Genomic DNA, 26,116 nt, shown 5'->3' with positions numbered 1-26,116 from the left:
TCTGTTCTTAACTAGATGTTAAACACAAGCTGGAGCTGAAAATGAGGTGGAGTTAACAGGAAAAATACAGCTACCACTGAAGCCACAGCTGAGTGTTTCATGTTCATCTGTGTAAACTCAGTTTAGACCACACATCGAGCTGTGGCTTATATTGGTTTATCCTGAATGTACTGCCTGCACATTACCTCTGGCTGAAACCTCCTGACAGACTAAAGTTTTTATAAGTACAGTTAGTGGCCTGAAGTGAAATAACTTTGTGGACTGAACCCAGTTTCTGGGAATTTCATTATAAAAGTTGCATCCTAGATGGTGTGAGTTGAGAGCTGTCAAGACTCTTCTAGTCCTTCTAAACAGTGTAGAAGCACATAGATGAAACAGGATAGTCATATATTCCTCTATTGCTATACTATGCATTCATTAGTGGGTAACAAACATAAAAGTGTATTTTTTCATGCATTTCAAATGTAAATAAAAATATTGAAACATTAGGCCGTTTAACAACAAAATTATATACCTCTTTCTTGGAGTAAACATTTGCAAGCTTTAGACTAAATAAATAAATGGAAAGTCTCATTTTAGGCAACCCATTTTGTCTTGCCATTCAAAAAGACCTAGTTTATGCTTGCTCTGTCTGCAGTTACTCAATTCATCAACAAATTTGAGAAAGAAAGCAAGCAACTGATTTCCCCTCAAATTTAGGTTTCCAAAGCTCTTATGCAATAGCCTGGCATGCTTTCTTTACCTTTCTGTATATGAAGTAAGGACAAAATACCTATGTAGATATTCCATCCTTTCTGTTACTGTTACTGGTATGTTTCTGATGAGAGACGTTCAAATCTGACTGGCACTGGCTGATTATGGTGAAATAAATGAATATATATACATAAAATATATATTCAGACTTCCTTTATGCAATACGTAATTTATAAGATCTAGTCCACGTACAGAGGACATTATAAACTCCATATATTCCATGTATTTGGAATATCTGATACTAAAGCTTTTTACTGCTAATAGACTAATTCTAAATGATCTTTAGAAATAAAGTCAAGACGACAAACTAGAAATCAAAGTATTTTTTTGTCAATGTTCATATCTAAGAGATATACTAGCCTGCAGTTTTTACAGAAGAGCATTTAAAATGAGCAATAAAAGTAAAAAAATGGGCTGCTTTAAATAATTCTATCTGTAACAACATCCTTTGAATCACTGCTTATGATTTTTAAACCATAGCTATGACAGGCTGCCCAGGGAGGTTGTGGAGTCTCCTTCTCTGGAGGCATTCAAAACCCGCCTGGACACATTCCTGTGTAAACTTATCTAGGTGTTCCTGCTCCGGCAGGGGGATTGGACTAGATGATCTTTTGAGGTCCCTTCCAATCTCTAGCATACTGTGATACTGTGACATCAACAGTGGCTGTGATTGTATTAGTTTTTTTTAATTTGGATAGGGACTTTGCTTTGAAATGATTTTCTGGATGATGTGCACTTACGTGTTGGTTCACATCACTGAGTGGTCTTGGATTACACAAGCTGTAGTCCTTTTGGATTAGACTAAATTGGAAAATGTCCTACAGGAGTGCAGTTTATGTACTTCAGCATGTATTTTTCAGTTTGCATATGGGACCGGTTTCGGACTAGGCAAGGTTAAGACCTCTGAAATGCATGTGTTGTGTGCTAACAAAACTTTACAGTTCTGTTCTTATTGCATTGCAGTAATTGCTAGTATGGTATAAATTGAACAAATGAATTTTAGTCTGAGATAGAACCTCAGCTTTTTTTCCAGACTTTATCATTTTTCTCTCCAACATAGGTTTCATGGGATTTTCGCATTGTGAAATTCACAAGTTTATTAGAACAAGAAAAATCAATGTAGGGAGAAAGCACAGGAACAACTTATCAAAGTGTGAATATAGATGTTATGGCAGAAAACATTAAGTCTAAATTCTTTTTTTTTTTTTTTCAGGAAAGAACAGTGACAATTAGGAGACAGACTATAGGAGGATTTGGATTAAGTATAAAGGTAGGATGGGGTTTTGGGGTTCTTTTTCTCTGTTACTCCCTGTTACACATAAAGTGTCCTTGTATACAGTTAATGTTACTTTTAATGAGGACAAACTATATTTTAGAGAAATAGAAACAAGAGAGCAATCATATTATAGAATGTAACCCACTGTCCAGTAGGTAAGCCAGCAGCTACACTGCCCTATGGCATGGAAGACAGTGTAAAGATCATTCCCTTAAGATTTAAGGTGAGCAACTCTGTAATAAAATTTGATAAGAGAGTTGAAGTATTTACAACTACACAGACTGTACTTTTGTTCAACAGCACTCTAATTCAGATGGTTATTAATGAATGCTAAAGTACACTAGCAGACACATGGAACAGCCAATAAGTTCATCATCAATTCTCCTGCAAAGGATATCACATTAATTCACTGCAGTTCATTAGTAGGACAGAGTGTTACTGCATTTTGATATTTATTTTGCTGTAGATCAACCAAAGGTAGCAGTTTATCAGGCTACATATTTTTGCTTCCTTCAGCAAGGCTTAGGAACATAGATAAGTGTAGGTGATCCTATTTTGAGGGAGAGGAGAAGGGTTAATTTTTGTCATCAAACTCTATGCTTTTGAAAACTTGTCATAGTTTAAGCCCTTTCCTTAGTTTTGAATCTCAGTGTAGACAGCACAACATTAATTCTACCTGCTAGACACAGCAGTCCTCAGTCTCAGATAGCAGTACTTCACAGGAATACAAAAAGGCCTAAATTACGCATACAAAGTGAAAGTATAGACTTTCCTGTGAACATCTGCTAGTGCTGACCTTGTAAAAATGGACTCAAAAGAGGGACTAATGTGCATTTGTGTTGTCCTTGATAAGAATATTGCAGAATAGCAATACTAGTTATTAAAATATGTCTCAGTACACTTGCCATTATCATCTTGACCCACTGAAGACCTTTAATCAAGGAAAATTATTTACTATTTTGTGGCCAAAGTTTCTTGCAAGTTTAGTCAACATCTCACAAGTTATTTTCCTCTAATATAAGTTACATTTCACTGAATAGTGATGAAGTAATGAATGTCAATGTAAAATTAAGTATATGTCTGAATGAGGTTTTATTTAACTGGTGCCAAAAATAACTGGTTACAGTAAGGACTTTTGAGGTTCGGAGAGCAAATCTCATTAAGAGTCACTAAAATTGATTTCTTAGATATACATTACAGTGGGTTATCTTTTAGAATTAAAATTCCTAGTAAATTCAATATTGTTTAAGTATCAGGTGCATTGTATAAAATAAAATATCATTGAGAAATATAAATTAAATAGTGAATATGCAGTGGTCTTTCTTAAATTAGTGGAGTGAGATATTCTAAATTTTTTAGGCAAGATGTCCATTGTTCTGTAGAAAATCCTTGGAAGTTGCAGAAGTATTTAAAAGTGCCAAAACAGATTGTTAATTCAGCCTAGACAGGAAAACAAATCTTGTTCCCCTAGGGAAACAAAACAAAATAAAACACCTATATCAAGTGTACTAGAAGCAGCTGCAATAGAATTTACAAATAAAGGCTCTAAATTAAAATTACTTATTTTATTGCATAGACATTTTGATCAGTATTAATCTTAAGTAGTGGAAAGGTGAAGCTACCTAAATTCAGAGTTGAATAGATTATTTCTTTTAAATTTTTGGAATAACTAACAGTAAGGCTATGGAATCACTTCAACAAATATATTAAATAGAAAAGATATCTCTTTCAGCAAGGGAAACAAACTTAGATGATGTAGAATAGGTAGTGAAAATGGCAAGTAGAATTCTATGTGTATTAAACGGTAGTATTTGTTTCTTTTTAGAAAATCAATAAACATGGAACCTCTTTTGCTAGATCCCATTTTTAGTAATCCTATACTCTCAAAAAGATTGACAAGCAATTGGGTAGTCAAAACAATCTAAACACAATAATTAACATAATCAGCTACTGTAATTTTAAAATAGTAGTAAGAAACAACTCAGAACTGGAATTTAAAGTAATGCTCTTTGGTAAGCAAACTTTATGAAGACTTACTGAAATGGACTTTTTAGGTATGTTATGAAATGTCAGTCTGAATTCCAAATATTCTAAAGACTGCTAGTTTTCTTTCTTAAAAGGTACCAATCATGGTATGCTTCCTCTTGCAGATGAGTAACAGTTTGTTTGGGGTTTTTTGAGGATACCTAAACTTTAATAATGGACTTACATTTATTATTAGTTTTAAATAGAAAAGTAACTATTTTTGTAGAAGTGAGGAGGCTTTTCCTCCTTGTTTCAGTAATTCAATTTCCCACAAAAACACATATTCTTGTTGTCTTGCTACTCTATGGTTACTTGAAGAGGGGGGTTATCTAAGGACTTATGTTATTAAAGTGGTATGTATCAGGGGATGCAGTTTATCTGATGTGTGAGTTATAGCAGTGCAGTGATTAGTGCCACTTTAAAATATTTGTTTCTTTATGATTTTGTCTAGTTTTGGCATTCAGCTTTTTTAAAAAAATCTGCTTCTGCGATTGATTTACACAAGATCTGAACTTAAGCCCTGTAAAATAGTGCTTATAATCCACTCTTTGAAGGTGTGAAAGAGCAAAAGAAAACTGATTTTTGTATTTTGCTGTACTATATTTTACCAAAATTAATTGTAAAAGTGCGATTGAATTTGAAGCAGAACTGATCTGGTTAACACTCTTCAGAAGGAATTATTTTCTAATTTCTGAAGCCCCTTTAGAAGTCTCAGTAATAAACCTCTCTGTGTGAAGGAATAGCCACGGAGTTAGATGCAGAAATTGTGTAGTGTAGTATTTCAGTCATTTATCACATCTCCAACACGTTTGTGATTTGACACAAGAAGCTGCTAAGTATATATGACTTCTGAAAGAACATCATGTTTCTCAGTAATTGGAGTGTAGAGTTCCTGTGGAAATAGACAATAAAATTGATAGTTCATTAAATAAATTAAGGTTTGCAGTTGCAGTCTGACTTCTAGCTACTAAGGCACTGTACACTGCCATTTTCCTGACTGTGTTGTTAGTTCTTTTTAAATGATGAATAGCATTGCACATCTGCTGAGATTCAGTATGACTTTCAAAATCTGACTCAATCAAAAAATCTCTAAAGCAAGCATATGCACTTGTCCTGCTCACACTTATGTACATACTTAGACGATTTTTTTTCTCTTCATTCTGTGATATTTTTTCATTAACACATTTTCTCTGTGTTTCAAATTGAAACAAAAAATAAAATAAAAAGGCTAGAAAGATTAAATAGTTGAATCATCTAGCTTTTAGTTTAAAAATTTATCATTTCATCTTTAAAGGCTTGTGTACACGATTACTGGCACACTTTTGGCTTATACCAAGTAGTATTCTTTAAGACAATCTTTGAACACAGTTCAGAGCTTTACATGGACTGCTTCCAATAGGCAACATGTATAATGTCGCCATTTTTCAGTTGGGAAGATTATTCTCATACACACTAGCCATATTGTGCCAATAGACCTTAAAGCTATTTTTGTTAGTTCAATAAATGTTGTCTTTTAGTATGAAATAAAAATGTCACCTACATTGTCTGCAGATGCTGAAGTCCAACAATTGCTGTAAGGTTTTATAGACTCCCTCTGCTTAGAAAAACAAAATAGTAATTTTATTATACTTGGAGCCAAACACGAAGCCAGCATTTGTCAGTAAAAGTCGCTAGCTTTAGTTCCATGTTTTTCCTTACTAAAATTTCAGAAAAAACCCTCATACATGAAAAACTGGCTTAAGAAAAAATCTTTAGAACTGTATCATGCAACACTTTGAAAGGAAATGTGGGTGACCTTCCATCAGTAATGACCAACATCCAGGACAAAGACCTTCAAACAGCTGTCAGTGATTAGAACTTCCTCTGCCTTTTCTATCAGGACCACCTCCACAGGTGTGTTAGCTACCTTTATTCCAAGCTCATCAGAGAACTGACAAAGAAAATTTGCATTACAAAGATGGGTGTTAAGAGTCTGTTAGAGGTCTGAGCCCTTAAGACTTCAGCACCATTACTCGACATTACTTGACTCCTGATCTGAGATCCATAACTACATTTCCACATTTAGAGGGGTGGAAAATTTAAAACATTGGAAAAGATCCATTGTCTAGATAGGTTGGTTAACTATTTTCTCTGAAAGAGAAGAGTAAGTAGATGCTTAACCAGTATTCCTAGGAAAAATAACAGTGTGGCAGACTAATTTCTAAGGATCTGAATTTGTACAGGTTACATTCAAGCTTACATGTTGATATTCTTTACAGAGGAAAGAAATATTTGTGTCTTTGTGTGTATATGCCTTTCTCTTCCTCTGAGTTTCCTTTTTATGTAAGGTTTCTTTTTAATACGTTATTCTTAAACACCATAAATGTTTCCAGTCCCCACAGGATAAATTGAATGAAGCAACAGCACTGAATTGCTGCTGAAATGCTGCTGTTGAATTACTGTCTAGCTTTCCTTTATTTCCCCCCATTTATTGAATACCTACTGTTCCATTTTGTAAGGTTTCCTTTTTGGTTTCTTGTTACTTATTCCACTGCTTTGCTCACTCTTTGTGCTTGTGTAGGAGGGACAGAAACAAATAAAGGCTACCTTTGAGATGAAAAGTCCAAACTTGCTTTTCTTGGGCTTTTGTTTACCTGTTTCTTGCCAGCATGAAAACTGATCACAGCATGGCTGCCATTGTAATGCAATGTCCATTTTGCTTTTTGCAGGGCACAATTTCATACATTAATCTCTCCAGAATTCACAGTAACTAATGTTCTTTTTCTTTAAGTCTTGTAGAGGTTTGAACAACATTCAAATCACTTCCTGAGCTGATGATAGCAACTGAGAACTTCTTTATGAGAGGCAATAAGGAATTAATCCCAATCAAGTTTGGGATTTTTTTTGTTTGTTTGTTTTTGGTTGTTTAGTTTGTGGTTTGGGTTGGTTTTGATTTTGCTTTTGGGTTTTTATAAAGAAAAAGGAAATGCAGAATAATTATTTTCTCAGTCTTTCTGAAACCTACAGATAGGGAAAGGGTAAACTTAATAAAGAGCTGTTCCTAGTGACTGACAAAATTGCCATTTATTCTGTTTTCAGGGTGGAGCAGAACATAATATTCCAGTGGTCATTTCTAAGATTTCCAAAGAACAAAGAGGTGGGTGTCAGATTAGTACATTGTGTTTTGATGTGCTACTTATAACCCAGTGCATTAAGTCTTGAGATTCTTCAGGAAGTGTTAAACAAATGCTTTATCTCTCCATGTTATTATGATCTCTGTCCTCAGAACTGTTCTCTGAAAAAGTACGTAATTTGGAATATTTTGTAAACGGTGTTCTACATGATTTTATTTTTTTTAAAGAGTTCTTGTAAGGCATTATTTTTAAGGAGAGAAATAATAAGGTATTTAGAAAATAAAATTGCTTAACAGATTTAACTTTTGTGGCTTTTATTTCCAAATGATTATTGCCAGGAAGCTGTAGTAGATCAAATGTTTGCCCATTAAAGCATGGTAACACAAGAAGAGAATGCATGTATTTTTATACTGGTTAGTAGGGTAGTACTTGGACAGGGGTGGGTAATGACAGAACCTTGATAATACCCCTGTGTTGTTGTTAGATGCTGTGCTGTGTTAAGCATTTGCAGCAACTCATACATAGAAAAACTGGTGCTGCATAAGTATTCATTTTTAATATGGGCAGAGCTGGTGCTGAATTGGTTTTGAAGTACTGTTTTTGACTGGAAATGTTTTGAAATTACTGGACTGATGTAATATGTACTAGGAAGATGGATAATGGTTAAACAGCTCATGATGTGTGCAGTGATGAGGGATGAAGGTTGTGAAACAGTACTAGCGCTGGGTATTTAATGTCTGTATTTAAAGTTTGTGTGTATTGTGTACATTTGTATAAGGTCAGAAGTGCAGACTTTGAAGTATTTGCTTCCATCTGTTATGCAGTAATTTTAGGATCCTGATTCTATATAGTTAAAACATACCAGCATAAAAAACATTCTCAGAATTACCCAAACAGAGAAAGAGAGGTACAGAGGGATCAGGATACTGAGAACTGAAAGCCAACCCTGAAAGGCAGACGTGAAAGTTGTATGTAGGGAGGCTATAGAGCAGCATGGAATGAGCCCCTAAGGAAGGCAATAAGGTTAACTTTAAGAAGTTATACTTGTGACTGTTCAGTGTACATATCAGAATGTAATACATAATAGTGTGGCATATATTACCTACACTAGCTATTAAAATGCTATTAAGGACTGCAGAAAAATAAAAAAGAAATTTAACTGAGCACACAAAAGTGCACACTTTTTTATCATTTTTCTGCTGCAGTCACTGATACGTTTTCTCTAACCTCAATACCTATCTGGGTATAATCTCCATTACTGCTTTTCATAAACATACTGCTGATGTTTAGAGCTAGTTTTGAGGGACATCTCTTGTACAACTGTCTTGTGATATCATGCTATGCATCTGTACTAGGGATACAGATACAGAAAACGCTGTCTAACCCAGAGGCTATACCTCAAAATTCTGCAGGCTTGGTTCTGCCCTCCTCCCTATTGACTCCAGCTCTTTCTTTGGACCTTTAAAAAAGAATGTGATATTTGATCCAATTATTAAAACTAGTGATGCATGTAAGGAGCTTAGGCTGGCAGATTTGGTTGTATGTGAAGTGTTAGTACATGTAAGCACAGTATCTGGCGGATACTGAGATATGCATTTATTTAAGAAAAAAAAATAAATTAAAATGTCAATCCTCCAATAATTTAAGCATCCTTCATTACATATATCTAATAAGAACAGTCCTTCAAACACATATTGGAGTATTATAATTTATGTCAATATTGATTATAGTTTTACAACTCAAGTAAATACAAGTCTTTTCTAGGAAGTGTCTTCTGTGATGTTTTGGGATAGTATAGATAGTCCCATCTAATCTCTTAACATTCCTTAGTTCTCATGTTAGGGGTTATTTATTTCTTTATAGACACTTAAATAATCTTGTTATATTTCTTGTGTATTTATAAAATATTTTCATTAGATAGCTCAATATTTAAAAATTGCAACTTTAAAATTAGATTTTATAAATTTCCTTGTGATTTATAAGGTATAGATTTGTTTTAAAAATAAAACTCAATTTGTCTGGTGATTTTGTACAATACACTGATTATCTAGCTCTTCAGCGTATAAAGTGCTATCCAGCATAAATCTCCACAGAGTTTACCAAAGATGCAGGCTCTAAGGTGTCTTTGGTAAAAGCTTACAAGTTAAATTTGTCATTCATACGTAGCTCTGGAGTCTCCCTGTTGCTTTTTCCTTGGAGTCTGTAAGAAACAGTCTCGCACAGGCAAATAGGACCTAGTCCTGCAGTCATTTTCTATTAGGAAAAGTATGCCATACCTCACCATAATGGCCTGAAATGTGTTAATGACTGATGGAAGATGTTTCATAGTCTCATATTGGGCTGTGTAACACTGATATGCCAGTATTCACGGATTTAAAAAAACAAACAAAACATCCAAATAATTTATTTGGAAGTTGCTTGTTGGGTATTTTATTAGGGTTTTGTTTAAATTTTTAAAAGATTATGTAAAAACATTAAATAGGAATACATGTACACAAAATGTAGGATATTTTCTACAAAATAAGTAAAAAATATGCTTTCTGTTTTCAGCTGAACTTTCAGGTTTGCTTTTTATAGGAGATGCAATTCTACAGGTGAGTAAAATTGCAAGTTATTTTGTTTATATTTTTCTAGAAAAGTGAAATGAAATGTATGCTTATGAAATGTAGAGTAAGTCTTCTCTTTATCTTTTTAATAACAGATTAATGGAATTAATGTGAGAAAATGCAGACATGAAGAAGTGGTGAGCATTTTGGGGTTTTTTGTCTAACTTTTTTTCTTTTGTAGTAATTGAGATGGTAGTGCACACTGATTGCAGTCTGCTGGTATCAGTTGTATTATTGTTATTTCTAGACAAGTATGTCTGTACCTTCTAGCATGGCAAGAAGCTTAAGATCTTAATTCAGTCTTTTCTTCCTAAGTTTGATGTAATTGCTGTTCTCGGGCTTTTCTACATTAAAGGCAGTTATTTTATTATGGAGATTTTAGATGTACATATTCCAACATTTCTTCTGGCTTATAGCTATCAAATTTCAGCAGTGCTGCACCTTTCTGATTGTGTGTGGTCATTTTAATTTCAAACGCTGTAATTTACACTACGTTTGAGATTTGCAGATTAGTTGGTTTTAATCCCAGTTAAACATTGAAACAAAACAATTCATCTGCCTTTAATTCTCTGTCTGTTACTTATGAGGGTGCTCTCGTCCTTCAGTTAAGCAGTTATCAATATCGTTTAGAATAACAGTGTATTAAGGAGGTTCCTTCTAGAGCAGCCGTGTGTATTTCAGAGCTATGGTAGAATGGTTCCCTTGGTAAGTCAGCTTTGCTAAAAGTATCATGTACATTTGTTATATTTGACTCTTTTTTAGTGCTTTCAGAAGTAGGAAGACCTGTATTTCAGAAAAGAATGCCAGAAATGAGAATATTACAAAAGAAATTATCTTTAAATTGTGTGTAGTTCCATAGAATTTGTACCTATATTTTTAAAATAATGTAATAATGATATATTTGAAAGTTTACTTTTCTAAAATTTACTTTGCCAGTAAATTATTCTGGATTTCATACAGCATTCCATTATACACCAGATCATTGAACATATGGCATTTGGGTATAAATATTAACAAAGATGAAGTACTTATGAGCAAGTTACTGCTGGCTGAAAGAGTAATCACTGCACTATTCCTCAGAGTGCTTCCGTGGTTTCATGTTGGAAATTTGTGCTGCAAATCATGCTTCATTCTTCAGAGCCTTCATCATGCCACCTTCCATATACACTGGCTAATAGTAATATTTATAGTACTTTTAAGTTTTGGCTGTGCAACAGTGATCAGCTTTTAATCTTTTATAAGCTTACCACAGTTACTTGGTTAATCTCTCAATGGGATTTCAATAGGCTGTTGAAATTTCAAGACATGAGGAAAAAAAAAAGTGTAGACTTGCTCACTCAAAGGTATATTGAAAACTGGTAAGAACAGGATTATTTTTTTTCTTTTTTTCTGAGACAATCTCTGAACCATTAAAATTATACATAAATCTGTTGGCTATTTATGGTCAGATTGAAGAGATTTTGGAAAAGCCAAAAGGTGCATATTGACAGAGTAGCAAGTGCCATCATGTTAAATTTTGGTTTATACCTTGTTTGCCCAACATAATCTGCTTCTCAAACTCCATATAGATAATTTTCTCTAAATAATAGAAAAAAAAAGTCTCTTATCAGTTTTGAATGTTGATTTGTTTATGTGCAAGTATTTTAGGAGTTTAAAAAGCAGATAAATCTTTATTCTAAGAATAATTTTTAAGAATTAATAGTAAATATTGAGCAATGTTTAAATAAGATAAAATGTCTGTACAACGTTTTATAAACTCAAATACACAGAGGAGTTAGAAACATAAAATAGAAAATACGAAAAGCAAAACTCTGATAATCTGGAGGTTTTTTAGACACATTCACTATCATAAATTACATAGTTATGGAGTACATTTGTGGCAAAGCCAGCTATAGTAATGATAGATGTGGTTATTCCTTGTGCAGTAATCAGTGGCTTTAGTCCTAGCACTGAGTAAAGGGCAACTACATGAACTGGTCTGCCTGCAGGAGTTAGGTGGGATTTTGTCTGCAGCATGCCCTTTGCAGTTTGAATTGTTCTGTCACTTCCCTCTTGTAGGATCTTTGTCAAATACAGGATCTGTAACTCTAATCTGAAGGTAACAGAGAAAATGGGATTCTTGTGGAGCATAGTTGCTCACAGCAGGGAGATGAACAGTAGTTGAAACTTGATTTTCAGTCCTTATTGCATCTAGCTATTTTTCAAATGGCAGTGTAAGGTACATGAGCTCAGAGGTTTGTTTCTTTCTGATTTTTTCTGTAACTAATTAAGACTTAGTAGGTAACATATTTGAGAATATATTAGTGATCTTGGTTGTATTAAAGTCTTGGTCATTCTAAAGCAGCATAGATTTTATTTTTTTTTTCAGTGTGTAAATCTGAAGATGGCTGTAGAAAATTCAGACTTTTATTGGCAGTGTGCATCAAAATAAAAAAATGTCTTGTTGCTTGCAGAAACTTTTTAAGCATATGTCATATCTTCAAAGCATGAAAAGACCTGTGGCATAATCACTGCAGCCTGTTGTTTTATACTGACGTTTAGTTGGCCCTGGTATATCACCATGTTTTACTGATGCATATAAATTTATTTGAATTTCAAAATCAAGTAGTTGTATCAAATTAGTGCCATGTTTCATAGCAGGGAGAATCTTTCCCCAGTATGGAGTGAACTTGGTTAGCTTAACACTTGTGGGCACTCCTTTGTTGTCTTTATTGTCTTCCATTGGTTGTTAGATCTGATGATATAGTGTTCAGTGATTAATAGAGCCTGTTAGTAACGAAATACATATAATTGCCTGAATCTCACAAGGAGATAGGTAGATATAGGTAAGCAGATCAGGTAGGTAAGACTGTTGTTAGACTGGATAGGTAGGTTTTAGTCAATTCTTACTGTTCCTCTACACCATTCCTTCTGATTTTTCTTTTTTATTTTTTTAGCTTTGCTTGAATCATTTAATTTTGAACTTAGGTTTCTGGTTCTAGAGGTGAGATGTTACTCATATTGTGAAAGCACATTATGAGTTTTTATCAGAGGCTGAAAGTTTGTTGTCATGGCTTGTAAAGGCTCCCATTGGAGTACAGAATAACACTGCCTCAGTCTTAGTTCTCTGCTATGGTAAAATACATACATGCTCTCTGTGTTAACATATCATCATGGAAAGAGCTTGAGGAAAAAAAAAATATCTAGCAGTTCTCTTAAAAAATATCTCTCAAAATCATACTGGCAATTTGACTCCAAAAATGAAGTATGAACTTGAATGTAGAAGTAAGAAGAATCCATTATATCTGTTAATTTACATGAGTCTGTGCTTTCTACTCTGTATTTCTTAATTGTTCTTTTTCCAGTAGACTGTCCTTCACATCTTACAGCAAGACATTTTAAAGGCTGAAATTAGGATTATGCATAAACAAACCTTTGAGTTTAGGCTTCTCGTGGGCTAATTAAAATGGTCCAATAAGGCATAACTTGTCAATCCACACACTTAGTCTTTGAAGGGCTCACAATTGATATGAGTATTGATAAGGCTAGAAACTAATATATTTGTAGTCTTGAAACTAATATACTGTAGCACTTACCTCCATTTATTGTCAAAACGTAAAACAAAGATAGATTTGCAATCACCAACATAATGCAGTTCTTGTAGCACACATGGACATTTTGCCTCTGTTCTTAAAGTAGTGAATAAAGCATCTCAGATAGTACCAACAGCTATGGTTGGATGTCACTGGTGTTTCTTTGGATCTTTGTATCTTTTCTTTTCTTAGGAAATGAAACAGAATTAAATTACTATGGATATGAAATAGTTTGTTATTTATTATTTGGCAAAAATTCAGGGAATATTTTCTAATGAAAAATAGTTCCTATGTACCAGTTAATGTGGTATTCATACATTCCTTGCAAACCAACAGGAAAAGCTCATGCAGAGGTATGTAGGTAGGTATCAAGACAGCATAGATATTTAGACTTTGGAGGATTTTTATGTAGCACTAACTACAATATGCAGCACTGTGTTTCAATCCAGCCATCAGCTGCATTTTGCAAAGGCGTCATTTTCTAGCAGAATGACCTGATGTGATGTCCATATGCACTGCATTGTATCTTTTGCCTCCCCGTTTTCTATGCATTTATAACAGGGCCATAACTGTGCCAGCTGTCCATGAGTCATACATGTTCTATGAAACAGACAGTGTATGGCTTGTTGTTGCTTAAATGTGCAGCTGATGAAACTCACTCGATTGTTTTTTTGTTTTGTTTTGTTTTAAAATTGTGATTTCATTCAAACTGATGTTTAAACCCCGTTATAAATAGCTTAAGTAATCTTTTTTGTAAATGGCTTTAAGCAAAAGAACAAGCATGATGTATTTGTAAGTTAGGACTGGAAACAATATGATCTGAAATCTCAGTCCAGCTTTACTTTGTGGATGTGTCTTTTGGTAAATTATGTTTTTATATTCTCTCTTTTTTTTTTTTTTTTTTTTTTTGCTTAATTGTGAAATAGAGACTTAGGCTATTATCAGATTTAGCTCCCTGAATTATATGAAGTACTTAAGGATCTCTACAGATAAAGATTTCTACACTAAAATTGTGCTGTTTGGTGACAGTGGCAACAGCAACCTGCAAATACAGATTATCACCTTCTTATATTATGTGGCAGAGATTCTGTACTGTGTAACTCATACCACAGCCATCTAATCCTTTCCCCTCTAGACTGAATGATGACCTTAAATCCTGGAGCTGTTTAGACAGCATTTCTAAGAGAAGACTATAATCAATCAGAAGTTTATAACTTTTCAATTTAAAAATGAAAGGTAATTTTCTTTTTTTTTTTTTTTTAATCCTGTATTTCCTTCATAAGAAGAGGCCAAGTTATTACTTTTTCCATACAGCTTCTCATTGCTATTTGAGACTTAGGTAAAAATAAATAAATAAATAATGTGCTAATGTCACGTTAACTGCCCTGGTGGGATTAATGAAAATATCTGTTATTGGACATCTTTATTGTTCATTAAATATGGATCTAATAATAATCTGTCAATTATTTCAGCATTAATTTGAAAGAAGAGCCCGTCAACTAGAAAAGAATTTACCAAGTGTAAATAGTTCACTGTTTTTCCTGTGTGATGGACGTTCCTTGGATTAAGTGACATCCTAGAGTAGTGTTTTTAACGTGTATTCAGATGCTTTTCTAATCTAGTTTTAGCTATTTTTTTTTTTAATTTAGATATTTTTTGTATCAAACTCTGTAAAGTCTTGAATTTATTCAAGCCTTATGATGTTAGACTTTTAAAATACCATCATGTGTTGCTTGGCTTCGTGATTTGTATTTTCATTTATTTTTCTCAAGATATCTGTAGCTATATTAGTAATTTTAAAACTACTCATCACTGCTACCAAGTTTTAATAGTCGAACATGCCAGCATGACTAATACCATGCCTATATGACTAATGTTGTTATTTGGTTATTACATAGTTATAGTCCTCAAATCACCAGTTATGGTGCAGCATCTTTCAGATAACTGCCACTGGCTCCTCCTTTGTCATGCAGTACTGGATTTAAAGCAAGTACCATCAGACATGCTTTGTTTGTGACCTTGTTTACATCATTATTTTACTATAATGACTCAGGTTTCTTTGGGCAGCAAATAAAAATATTTTCATATTTGCTTGTACCTCTCTGTGTTTCACCCTCCAGAACTTTTTGAAAGGTTTTTTTTTTTTTGGTTTTTTTTTTTTTTTTTTAAGATTCTTCATAGCATCTTCCACTTTTGGAGCTGTATCTGTGTGACTTTGGTAGAGGGACTCAGTTTTTTCTTTGCTGTGCATAGATTCAATACTTCACGATCATTAAAAAATAAGAAAATGGGGCTGGCTTTCTAATAGAGCACCAGAGTCCCAGTGATTTTTATTCTGGTTTGTTTTGTTTTTTTTTTTTTGTGGTATATATTAGAAAAAACACAGGCCACTGCAGCTAGGGGTTTGAGGGGTTTTTTTGATTGCAATAAATAGCCCATAATAATCTAGTAGGAATAGACAGGAATGGCATAAAAAGCATCAAAACCCTCCAAAAGGCAGTGGTAATAAACATACAAAAAAAGACTCCACTTTAATGTAGGAAAACTGAAACTTTCTATAGGCATGAAAATTATCTTTCCTAGCCACTATTAATAAAAAATTTATTTACCTTTAAAGACTGGCAACAAATGTATTTTCTTTAGACAGATAACAACCATGTGATATAGACTGAAAGCAAATACTCACTTATGAAAAGCAGCCTCTCTATTTCTTATGGTTTGATGTGGGCCCAAGGGAGCATACTGGACAAAATAGAGCATGCGTACTGATTTAGCTAGCCAGAAGGAGTCAGAACAAAGAGGTGTGCTTAAAGAAGTGCAAATGTGCACACACAGAGTCTTCTGACATTTTTCCAGCAGTTACAGTACCTGATTTAACTCTTCAGAATTGTCATTGTTTTGGCTATAGTAAAATCAGATGGGTGCCAGGAAGAAACCATTTATCCAGGGGTTATCTAAAACCTGTACATATTTTTAGGTTTCTTTTTTACAATGGGTCTTTGTCTTTTGACAGTTTGTTCGGTGGAGGAGGAAGAGGAAAGGAGAATGGACTTTATAGATTTTTCAATAGTATTCAGTGTTGGACTGTTCCAGCCAGATACATGGAGGTTTCCAGATGGCCCACCCCATACTTCTCAATCACTAGTATGGTACAGTATGGTACTGGTGTTTCGGTATCTGTTTGTCAGCACTGGGCCTATTTCTAAACGTATTCTTTTTTCCTTTTGTCATGATAGTACCAATGTCTTTCTACAAGTTCAGTTTGGTACTATATGTTTCCTGTCAACTATTTTGCAAGACTGTGGCCAGTATAACAGCTTGCAGTGGTAACAGATTCACAGATACCAAGAAAAGTTCTGGTGCTTGTGTGATCACAGAGGGAAGAAAGTCTTCATTAAAAATTAAAAAGGTTACCTGTTCTTTAGATTTCAGTGCAGAGACCGGCAGGAGTTGTTGCCTCCGCGTGCTGTTAAAACTTTTCTGATCAAAATGGGAAATAGTCACTGCTAAGGCTAACATGGCATTACCAAGATAATTACATCTATCTTTAAATGAGGTCTAGCAAATGTACATGGCTCTCTTTCACTTCACATGCCCTTGTCAAGCCAGTAGTGAGTCAGAGTATTTCAAAGGTTCTAATTATGCTAACCCATTAAAAAGAAATGCTCTACATGAAAAAACTTCCATATTTTAATATGTTGGTGTGCTGTAGAAAGTACTGAGGATATTTCTGGATTCTCTGAAATGCCTTTGCTTCATATACTATTCTGAGAATAATTTATTTACATAAATGGAATAACAGACATGTTTCCCAAAATCTTCACCACATCTCAGTCATCTTAAGATTTTTTGACATCTTTTGTTCAGTCATGTTTACATGAAAAATCTAATAAAAAACACATTCAAAATCCCCTGTGCTCTTCAGGTCATAACGTACACTTTCTGAATCACTGATTCCACTGAGAAATGTTGGTGAGCGATAGCATTTGCCATAATGAATGCTTACAGATAAAATATTTAATTTAAACATCTTTTGTCCTGAAAGATTACAAGGTTTTACAGACTGTATAAAGCATCTTTCCATCAATCGATAAACGAAGCTTTAGAGTAAAATGAATCCCCTGCACAACAATGTCAGCAACAAATCTGTGAGACAAAGTATTATTTTCTTTTTCCAGTTGAAACACTGGGAGCTTTGGAATTTGGCAATACCACAACAGTTAAATTTTTACTTTTAATTCTATGACTACAGCTTTTAATATCCCAGAATGTGTCAAACACAAAATACCTATATCTCAGCAGAAGACTGTTTTCCAAATCGGAGTGTGTTTTTTGAATCATCCTTCTGTATAAAAATTTTTAGGCAGCTTTGAGATACATAGGTTCTGTTTTGCTTATTTTCTGAATTTTTTTAGAAACTGACAGCACATAGAATATTGTAAAACCAGAACTATTGAGGTTTGAGGGACCTAGACTTTCTAAAAGCGAAGTCTGTAGTTTGTGAATTCATGATGCTCTGACATACTCACCTAGCAGCAATGTAACAGAATTTTACAAAGCATTTTGGTTTTCTTTAATTGCGATTTTTTCTTCAGAAAACACATCCACTATATATAATAGTCTATAAATTGTGGGGTTTATAAGATTTTATAGTCTCAAATGGTAATTAACTGCTGGCGAGAATGGATTTCCATGGAGTTATTGCCTAATTAGGAAAATAAGAAAAGGTAAAATAAGGGTTGCAATGGGATATGTAGCCTGATCATTTTGGATTAACGTATCAGATTTATGCTTAACTTCGAAAGTCATGAAGACTTCATGCTATAAACTTATTAAACCTGTAATTCAATACATTTTCATCATTGTGCTGAAATACTAATTAGTTTTTGTTGTTTTTTTTTTTTTATTTTAGTTCCATGGAATTGTATGTTAATCTCTTTTCTTTCCAAAATATCTGTAAATGTCCTCCAGTTAATTAATATCCACTGTGAGTACCTCCAAACTCAGTTTTGCCAAGACCCTTAAAATTTAGAAAATGAATCTAAAAATGTTGAGGCAATATTATTTGTGAAAATTTCATGTTTCAGGATAACTATGCTGGATTTCAGTCCAACAAACTATATATGTATTTGCCTAAAAGTATGAATTTAAGGATTTTATTAAATTGAGAGCTTTCTTTTTTACAAATACTTATGGAGAGCAAGCTAATTTTCTCAACTTCGGCTAGATGCAGTACAGTTATTCTGCAGTCGAAAGTCTGTCATTGAAAGTATGTTCTTACTCATTTCTCAGCTGAAAACTTTTACCACAGAGCACACTCCCTGTAGTGCTAAAATATCTTTCTCAGAGATTAGATCCTTAGCTGCCAAGAATCTTAGCAGAGTTAACTGCATATATTGATCTAAAACATTACTTCAAATACAGATTTGTCCAAGAATTATTCTTTATGTCATTGTGAAGTTGATAACATTTAGAACTGAACAAATAGGAATAGGCTTGTACATTAATATTTATTCAAATTTAGAATTAAAATTTGATTTCAAACTCTTTAAGACCATTTTGCATTCATTTTTCATGAGCATTTATATGTTGGTGGTTGATTAGTGTGACTATTCATGAAAAGTAAATGTTAAGGTCATATTTGCCAGCAGCAAATTTTATATTGAGTATGTAAATGTGAAATTTGCCACTAGCTGTGTGTATGACCCCAGGCTTGCACTGGGATTAGCGTGAGCAAACTTTTATTCTGGACTGATCTTTCTTTTTCTCCAACAACCAGGGCTCTGCCTAGACAAAATATTAAAGCCATGTTTTCAACAATCTTAGACATAACTCTCTTTATAAAAGATTTAAAAACTTAAGAATGTGCTTCAAAATGCTTTATCAACTGGATGACTTTCACTCTGCAAGCGTAAGGAACAGGGACACAGTAGCTGACATGTAGTTTAGTAATGTATACTCATTTTGAAAATTACTAATGATCTTTTCAGAAGTTGCATGCAGAAAAAAATGTACCTCTAGTAAATGTGTCAGAAATTTCATATAGAATATAACTGTAAGAGCACTTACTCTCATAAATTTGAAGTGTGGAAGCAGTTTTAAGTAGCGGTGCATTCTTACACATTTAATAGATAAGCGGGCAGCATCATTGTTTTGCTAATGATCAGGGCTAGAAAACTCAGACACTTTAAGTTCATTACTTTAACAAGAACAAAAAAAGTGCAATATGAACGATTATGAAAAGAAAGAACTCAGAATCCTTTAAAACAAATAAATTGATAGGAATTATTTCCTTCTGTCAAGGAGAGCACATCACTTGCAAAATTTGGAGACCTTAATTCCAGCTTATTGTCTAATTTCTGTTACAGTGTATTAGAAAAAAAATATCCCCACTTTCAACTTTACTTTGATTTTTTGCTCTCACTTTTTCATTTAAAAGTTATTTCTGTCTGAAGCTTTCTAGCTTTAGCATAATATCTTCTGGCAGAAGAAAAATAACCGTTCATAAAAGGATTTTTAGTGATTTTTATTCTATGTTTATCTGGGTACTCTAGGAATCATGCAGATAAATGCAGAATGATTTTGTTTATTCTGTAAATATAGCTGATGTTATTTTTATTTTTCTTCATGTAATGTGGATAATGTACTTAGTCTTTTTCGTTATGCTGTATATTTTATGCAAGTTTTGTATAGGGGATGGAGACTTCTAAATCATTCTACAGAGGTTTCCTGTCTAATTGCTGTGTCTGTTGGTTTTGAGAGGCAATACACAGCATTTTTCTTCAATTCAGCTTATAAATGTGGAATCTGTTGTTTTCTCATACACTCCTAGATAGCTCATACACTAGGCTTGCTTTTTTATAGAATAATGCATGCATCGTCATGAATTGTGTGCCATAATAGTTGCAACCCATAAGCAAAATGTTAATATTCTACATAAGAAATACTGATATTATTACCTGCTGTGTTGGTTTTCCCATTTTATTTATTAGTAATTTCATGACTGAAGCTCTGGCCTATATCCAGCACTGAGTGTTTCTGTGGCAGATCTTATCACCAGAAAGTGTCATTCCAGAATAACCTGTTTTTTTGCAAATTATTCAATCATAATCAAAACCTTGCTTAAAAGTGCGTCAAGGAAATCTGTGATGGAGTATTTAGTATGGTGTATATTATAGTATACTAGTCCATAAATATATATTTTTTTTTAGTCCAAAGAATGCCTGATGACATTTTTTTTTTTTCATTTGAAGATGGTTTTATCCATCTTTGCTGTCTGAATAACAATACCAAGAACTGGTTGGTACTCTACAGAGAATTAGTAAATTATGGTTCTGGCTTATTCTTGCTGCATATCATATTGGACCAAACCCCACTAAAATTATATTTGTGTGAATAATAAGGATAAAATTCACAAGGGTATTGTGCCTATAGGATGAGTAGGATGAATTTCTACATATTACCTGCATATTAAAATATGGGCCTAGATTTTGCTTAAAAGCCCTTGAAATTTTATGTGATAGATCCTTGAATGTAAATGTGCAAAGTGTCTGGAGGTTGCTTAAAATCTGCAGGTACTGGCAGCTTTTTTTAAATATTCTCCTTAACATGCAGTGTAAAGTAAAAAGATATCACCACAATCTCAGTATAGCATACTATCACAGTTGGTTTCTGATTATTATGAAGTTCAAAAACCTTGTGACTTAAATAAGAAATCTTCTGTAGACTGGTGGGATAGCCTATCATCAGTCTGGTTGTACACACCAGTGCACAGAGGTTGCTGTGCAACCCTTTTGGCCAACCTGTGTAGAAAATTGTAGATGCTATTATAATGGTGTAAATTGTTCTTCCATTTCAGTAGTTTTGTTTTGTTTATTAAGAGGATCACACATTTTCCCCAAAGCAGCTTCAGTCAATATTTGATTTGACAATGTCAGTGAAATTGAACCCCAAAAATATCCAGTTCCTGTGTAAATTTATGAGCTATCGCACCAATGATAACTGTGTGGCTGACAGGGTTTAAACCACGACAGAGGTTTACCCAAATATGGTAGAAGATGAAATGTACACAACTAGTTGGAAACAGAATTAGGCTTATGGATATATAATATTTAACTGATGGTTGGGATGAGTAATTTACCTAAATACATGGGGGTGATTTTATCCATTTCATGGAGTTGTAATTTACAATTAGAAAACTATCTTAACGTTTTGTATTGTCCAAAAGAATTACAGTTTCCTATTACATACCCTTAAAAAAATTGTAGAATAAATGCAGTTTAGTTTCAGCCACACTAGAAACAGGTCTACTGGTATTTCTAAGGTTTTATTAAGTCATTTGCCTCATTTATGTTAGCCAGTTGTTTTGGAGCTCATTAAATATATAATTACAAAATATATGTTCATGAATTAGTTCGGGAAGAGAGTAGGTGCCCAGCAGCTAGATACATAATAGTGTTCATAAAATGGAACAGCTATGAGAGTTTAGAGGACTTTTAAGACTGTATAACTACACAGATCATTTAGTGTAGCTGTGTAATTCTAGAAAAGTAGACCCATGTATGGAGTAGGTAAAGTGAAAACAAAGATGGGCAGTTCTGAGCTCTGGCATGTACTCATAACATACAGATACACTGAAAAAGCTCATGAAACTTGGGATGAATTTGGGTTGGAGTCATCTGGTTCTTTGATTTTTTTGTGAGTTTACATGCGTATTTTCTTGTTGTCATGAACTGCATGTCATATAGAGCTGAATGGCTAATAAATGGATCTTTGTGTATTTATTTCCTTCTATGGACCACAGTCCCAGACCGATAGTAGTACATGGAATATAGGTTTGAAACAGTAACAAGACCCATTGTCTGGAATTAGAATCAATGTTTGCCTTAGAATCAACAATCTGAAGCTCAGCTGGGATGAGTCAAACAATATAGTGATAGATCATGGTAAAATTGTATTAGAATCTATAGAAGGAATTAACATTTTTAATTTTTCAGAGTATGGTATGAAATGTTTCAGTTCAGGGACCTATGGTGTCCCTTCTGACCTATGGTGAAGGACTCCAGAGTAAGGTGTTCCCAGTCTTAATAGGCTTAACAAGTCCTAGTCACTTGCTTTTCATAGTTTCTGTATTGGAGCAATGGCCTTGTAATGATTTAGTATGAACTATGATAACCACTAAGTGAAGTCTACAGTGAAACAGAATCAAAAATTAGGGTACATGACCTAAGAATGCAAGTTAAGCACTTACAGTAGTACTTTTTTTCTTTTTATGGGTGATATTTATTAATGATGGTAAGATTCATGAAAGAAAACTAGGAAAATGCTGCAGACTATTCCTTTCATATTTTTTCCCCTCAGGTGTTTGCTTTGATACCTTTTGCTGAGGCACTTAATATATTACTTTTGAAAAGATAAACATGCAACCACACAATAATTGCACTCTACTGCTATTCTGATTGAAAGATTATTAAACATTTTAGTTGATTATAGAGTTGATTAAACAGTTGATTATGGAGCATAAAAAAATCTAAAAGGTGTTATCAGATCTTTTAGACAAAGTCACTTGTAAGTACTCTGCTCCACAAGTGCTATACTTCAGAGTTTAAAAACAGTTTATTTTTTTCCAGCTTGACTGTAAATATATCACTGAACTGACAATATCATCTTTTTACCTTGGAACTGCATTGAAGAAAGAACTGAGGAGTCTGTGTCCTCTGTGTGACCTATATTTGGTCCTCTGTTGCCTGGATGGATTTTATTTTTCTTTTTTGTACAAGTGAACTATATTTCCAATACATTATTTGTTACATTAATCTCTTTCTACTACCTTCTTATGCTTATTCTCGTTGCTTACATCTGATTAATTTATTAATTTCCTATTTAGGAAACTGTGCAGATGTCTCTTCGTGTCATCTAATATAAATGTCCTGCTTTGCCTGTAGGCTTGAAACATGATAAATTCTTATCAGTTTTTAAAGGTGGATACTTAGATTTCACACTAATGCTTTATACAGGGTTCATGAGGTTGTGTGTTCCGGTACCTGTATGTCCAAAGCATGTGAGCTTGTGAAAGCAGGTAGGGCAAGGATCAACAAATGAAACCTGAATATAGCTATAAGATAACTTATGTTGCCATTCGTCTGAGAAATCACCTGATAGTCTAACTTAAAATGAGTCCTGTCACTTGTAATCGGGAATAATTTTGTCTCTAAGTGATCAGTCTTATGGGACTTGTCAAAAATATCAAACTCTGTATATCTGTGTATGTTGCTCTGAAATGATCTTTTGTGTAGTGCCTTAGTAGCTCGAGTATTCACTGAGTAAATGTTACCTTGATTCAGTTCCTGTGTTTTCTTAAGAAGCTGTAAATTTCTATCCACCACTTTTCAGAATAATTGCTCAGTTGTAGGCTCAGTAGGGAATCTTTGCTGCAGCTGCTTATCTTACTGCGTCCCCGTGCACTTTTTAAAATCAGTGCCAGTAGTGAGATACACTCAGAAGAGAGTTCTGAATAGAAAGACATGTCTTGTGCCATATTCTGCCCCACATTTCCTTTTGCCTTGTTTGAGGAAGCTCCCACTTCTAGTATGCAGTCCATTTGCATCTAAATATATAAGGCTCGTTCTGGAACCAGGCAGCAAAAATTCAAAACCTACAACTATGGTAGTGTCAAACAATGGTCTGAAGTATACTTTGAGTTGTGCAGCCTGAATAGGAACTGCTGTCATAAAATGATGTTTCTAGTTTGCTCTGTATGTCAGAAAGAGAAATTTTCTGAAGGAAATAAGCTTTGATAGGTTTTACTGTTTTATTTGTTAATTAACTTTCATTGTTGGTAAACACTGTTATGAATATCATCCCCCCATACGGTGATGTGTTTTTAATGCAAATATTCTGTATTGACTACATGGCTTTTACTGAATAAAGCAGTTAATTTTTTAAATAAAAACAATTCAAAACAGTTTTGTGCATCTTTTGAACCTGATAGCTTTGGGCTTTTATGTTATTGTACCAAAAGCTACCAATGAATTTGCTAGTAGTGCACTGTATAACTGCACAGTGGCTGGGAAGGTACTTCTGCCTTTTTTTTTACTTCCCTCCTCCCTCCCCCCTCCCAGATGTTTATAATTCAATGTAGTCATCAAATAACTGAATTTTCCTTTAAAGCTGAAGAGTGGAATTTGCTTCAGTTCAGAACACAGGTCTTAGGGACTATATAATCTTCTGGTTAAATCTTTACCACTTCATTGGTGGGTAAATTTCATTGGTAATTTAATAAGGGATTTAGTCTTATTCAGGAAAGAATGCTTACTGAAGTCAAAGGGAATTCACGCCTCAGTGCTTTCCTGAATATATTGAGAGAGACTTCAACATACGCTCAAGTGTTTTCTTGAAGTGGGACTTTAAAAGGTTTTATAAAATTAAAAGGCAATATAATTGTAGACATTATTAAAAATTCAGACTGGTGTTATTATTATGTAGAGGTTTTATTCAGCACTATTGCACATCACCAATAAAATTAGCTTCTTCAAATGGCCCCCTTGCAGTCATTACAGTAATTTCATGGAAATATAGACAGTGTTGCTTCAGAAACACTGGCTTTTCTAATTCTATTGTTTCACATAGCTACTAGTTGAGACAAGCACAACCATTATTTTTGCCCATCTCACTTCACTCATGAGTATCCTAACTTTATGTAGGGCTATTTGTGGTAGATGTAAATTGTTTCTTGATCCCACTGGTAGTAAGCTTATGCTTTGCATAAGGAAATTTACTGGCAGTATTTAGTGTTTCTGTTTGTGTAGTTCTTTTGACATCAACTCATTCTACATTAAATACATAAACCTGATTTCTAAAACAGCAGCAGGGATTTAATATAGAGCCATAATGTTGATGGGATGTTAAGACTTCAGTGTCACAGCTTCTTCCTGCTTCAGGGATGACTTCAGTAGACACTGAGCACCAACAGATCAATAGCTAGTATTGCTTACTAAATTAAATACAAAAATAAGTCTAAATCAAGTAGTAACAGCAATATTGAATAGCTTTTTATTATTTAATGCATGCAACATCTGCTTCAACACATTGCTAACTACAGCTACTAAACTACTATTCATTGCTAACTACTAAAATAAACCCCTGATATAGGAAGTTGAATTCATTGCCTGAAATCAAATGTTTTGTAAAAGATCTTGAAAACATTAAAAATCTAGGGCTTCATAGGAAATAAATCCCATACATCATGAATGGTCAGTGCAGCCTCTGGGAATAAAATGGATTATTACTTTTCAGTGGTACAGGAAAAAAGCAAATCTTCTTAATGGTGCCCGGCCATGCATTTTCTGCAATCTGGGATGCAGTGCTTTAGAAATTTTCAGGTCAAGTGCATAGACCTATAGATCTCTTCCAAAGGGAGTTTTTCCATGGCTTATGGTGGGGAGATATAATCTTGTTAGACTTGGGAAGTGTTAGGTCCACTACTGAGTTAAATTTCTTTCCAGCAGATATTCTGTGGATTTAGCACTATCTCATCTTCACCAAATTCTTATGATGGGGGATCTTTAAAATATTTTTATTTGATGTAAATTTAGAACTGCCTTCTCTATTACCAGTAATGAAGGTAAGATCTCTTACTTATTTAGCTACATTTCATTCGTACTGACTTTTTTTACCATTTAAACACAGTGGGGAATGTATTTTAAAAGAAAGCAATTAATTGTGGACTAGTCGCTCATCAAATAAATAGCTACCTTTAATGATGAAAAATGG

General features: G+C 33.9%; 1 protein-coding gene across 8 annotated transcripts in view; it reads left to right on the top strand.

The window, feature by feature from the left end:
- Positions 1-26,116, top strand: part of SNTG1 (syntrophin gamma 1) — a 305,233-nt gene that overhangs the window by 178,316 nt on the left and 100,801 nt on the right. For 3 of the 8 annotated variants that reach the window (XM_061354829.1, XM_061354826.1, XM_061354828.1), the window contains exons 4-7: positions 1,967-2,023; positions 7,133-7,190; positions 9,718-9,761; positions 9,869-9,910. The exons of 1 other annotated variant lie outside the window; for it this stretch is intronic. In XM_061354829.1, the coding sequence (XP_061210813.1) occupies positions 1,967-2,023; positions 7,133-7,190; positions 9,718-9,761; positions 9,869-9,910 (201 nt within the window). Of the gene's footprint in view, positions 1-1,966; positions 2,024-7,132; positions 7,191-9,717; positions 9,762-9,836; positions 9,911-16,358; positions 16,495-26,116 lie in introns of all 8 variants that reach the window. 4 more of the 8 variants (XM_061354831.1, XM_061354833.1, XM_061354832.1 and 1 more) reach the window with 4 other exon arrangements.

Source organism: Neopsephotus bourkii, unplaced genomic scaffold, assembly GCF_033783945.1.
Source record: "Neopsephotus bourkii isolate Nb327-2 ecotype Australia unplaced genomic scaffold, CSIRO-AGI_Nbou_v1 NB_753, whole genome shotgun sequence".
NCBI lineage: Eukaryota > Metazoa > Chordata > Aves > Psittaciformes > Psittacidae > Neopsephotus > Neopsephotus bourkii.
This window is presented reverse-complemented; position numbering and strand designations above follow the sequence as displayed.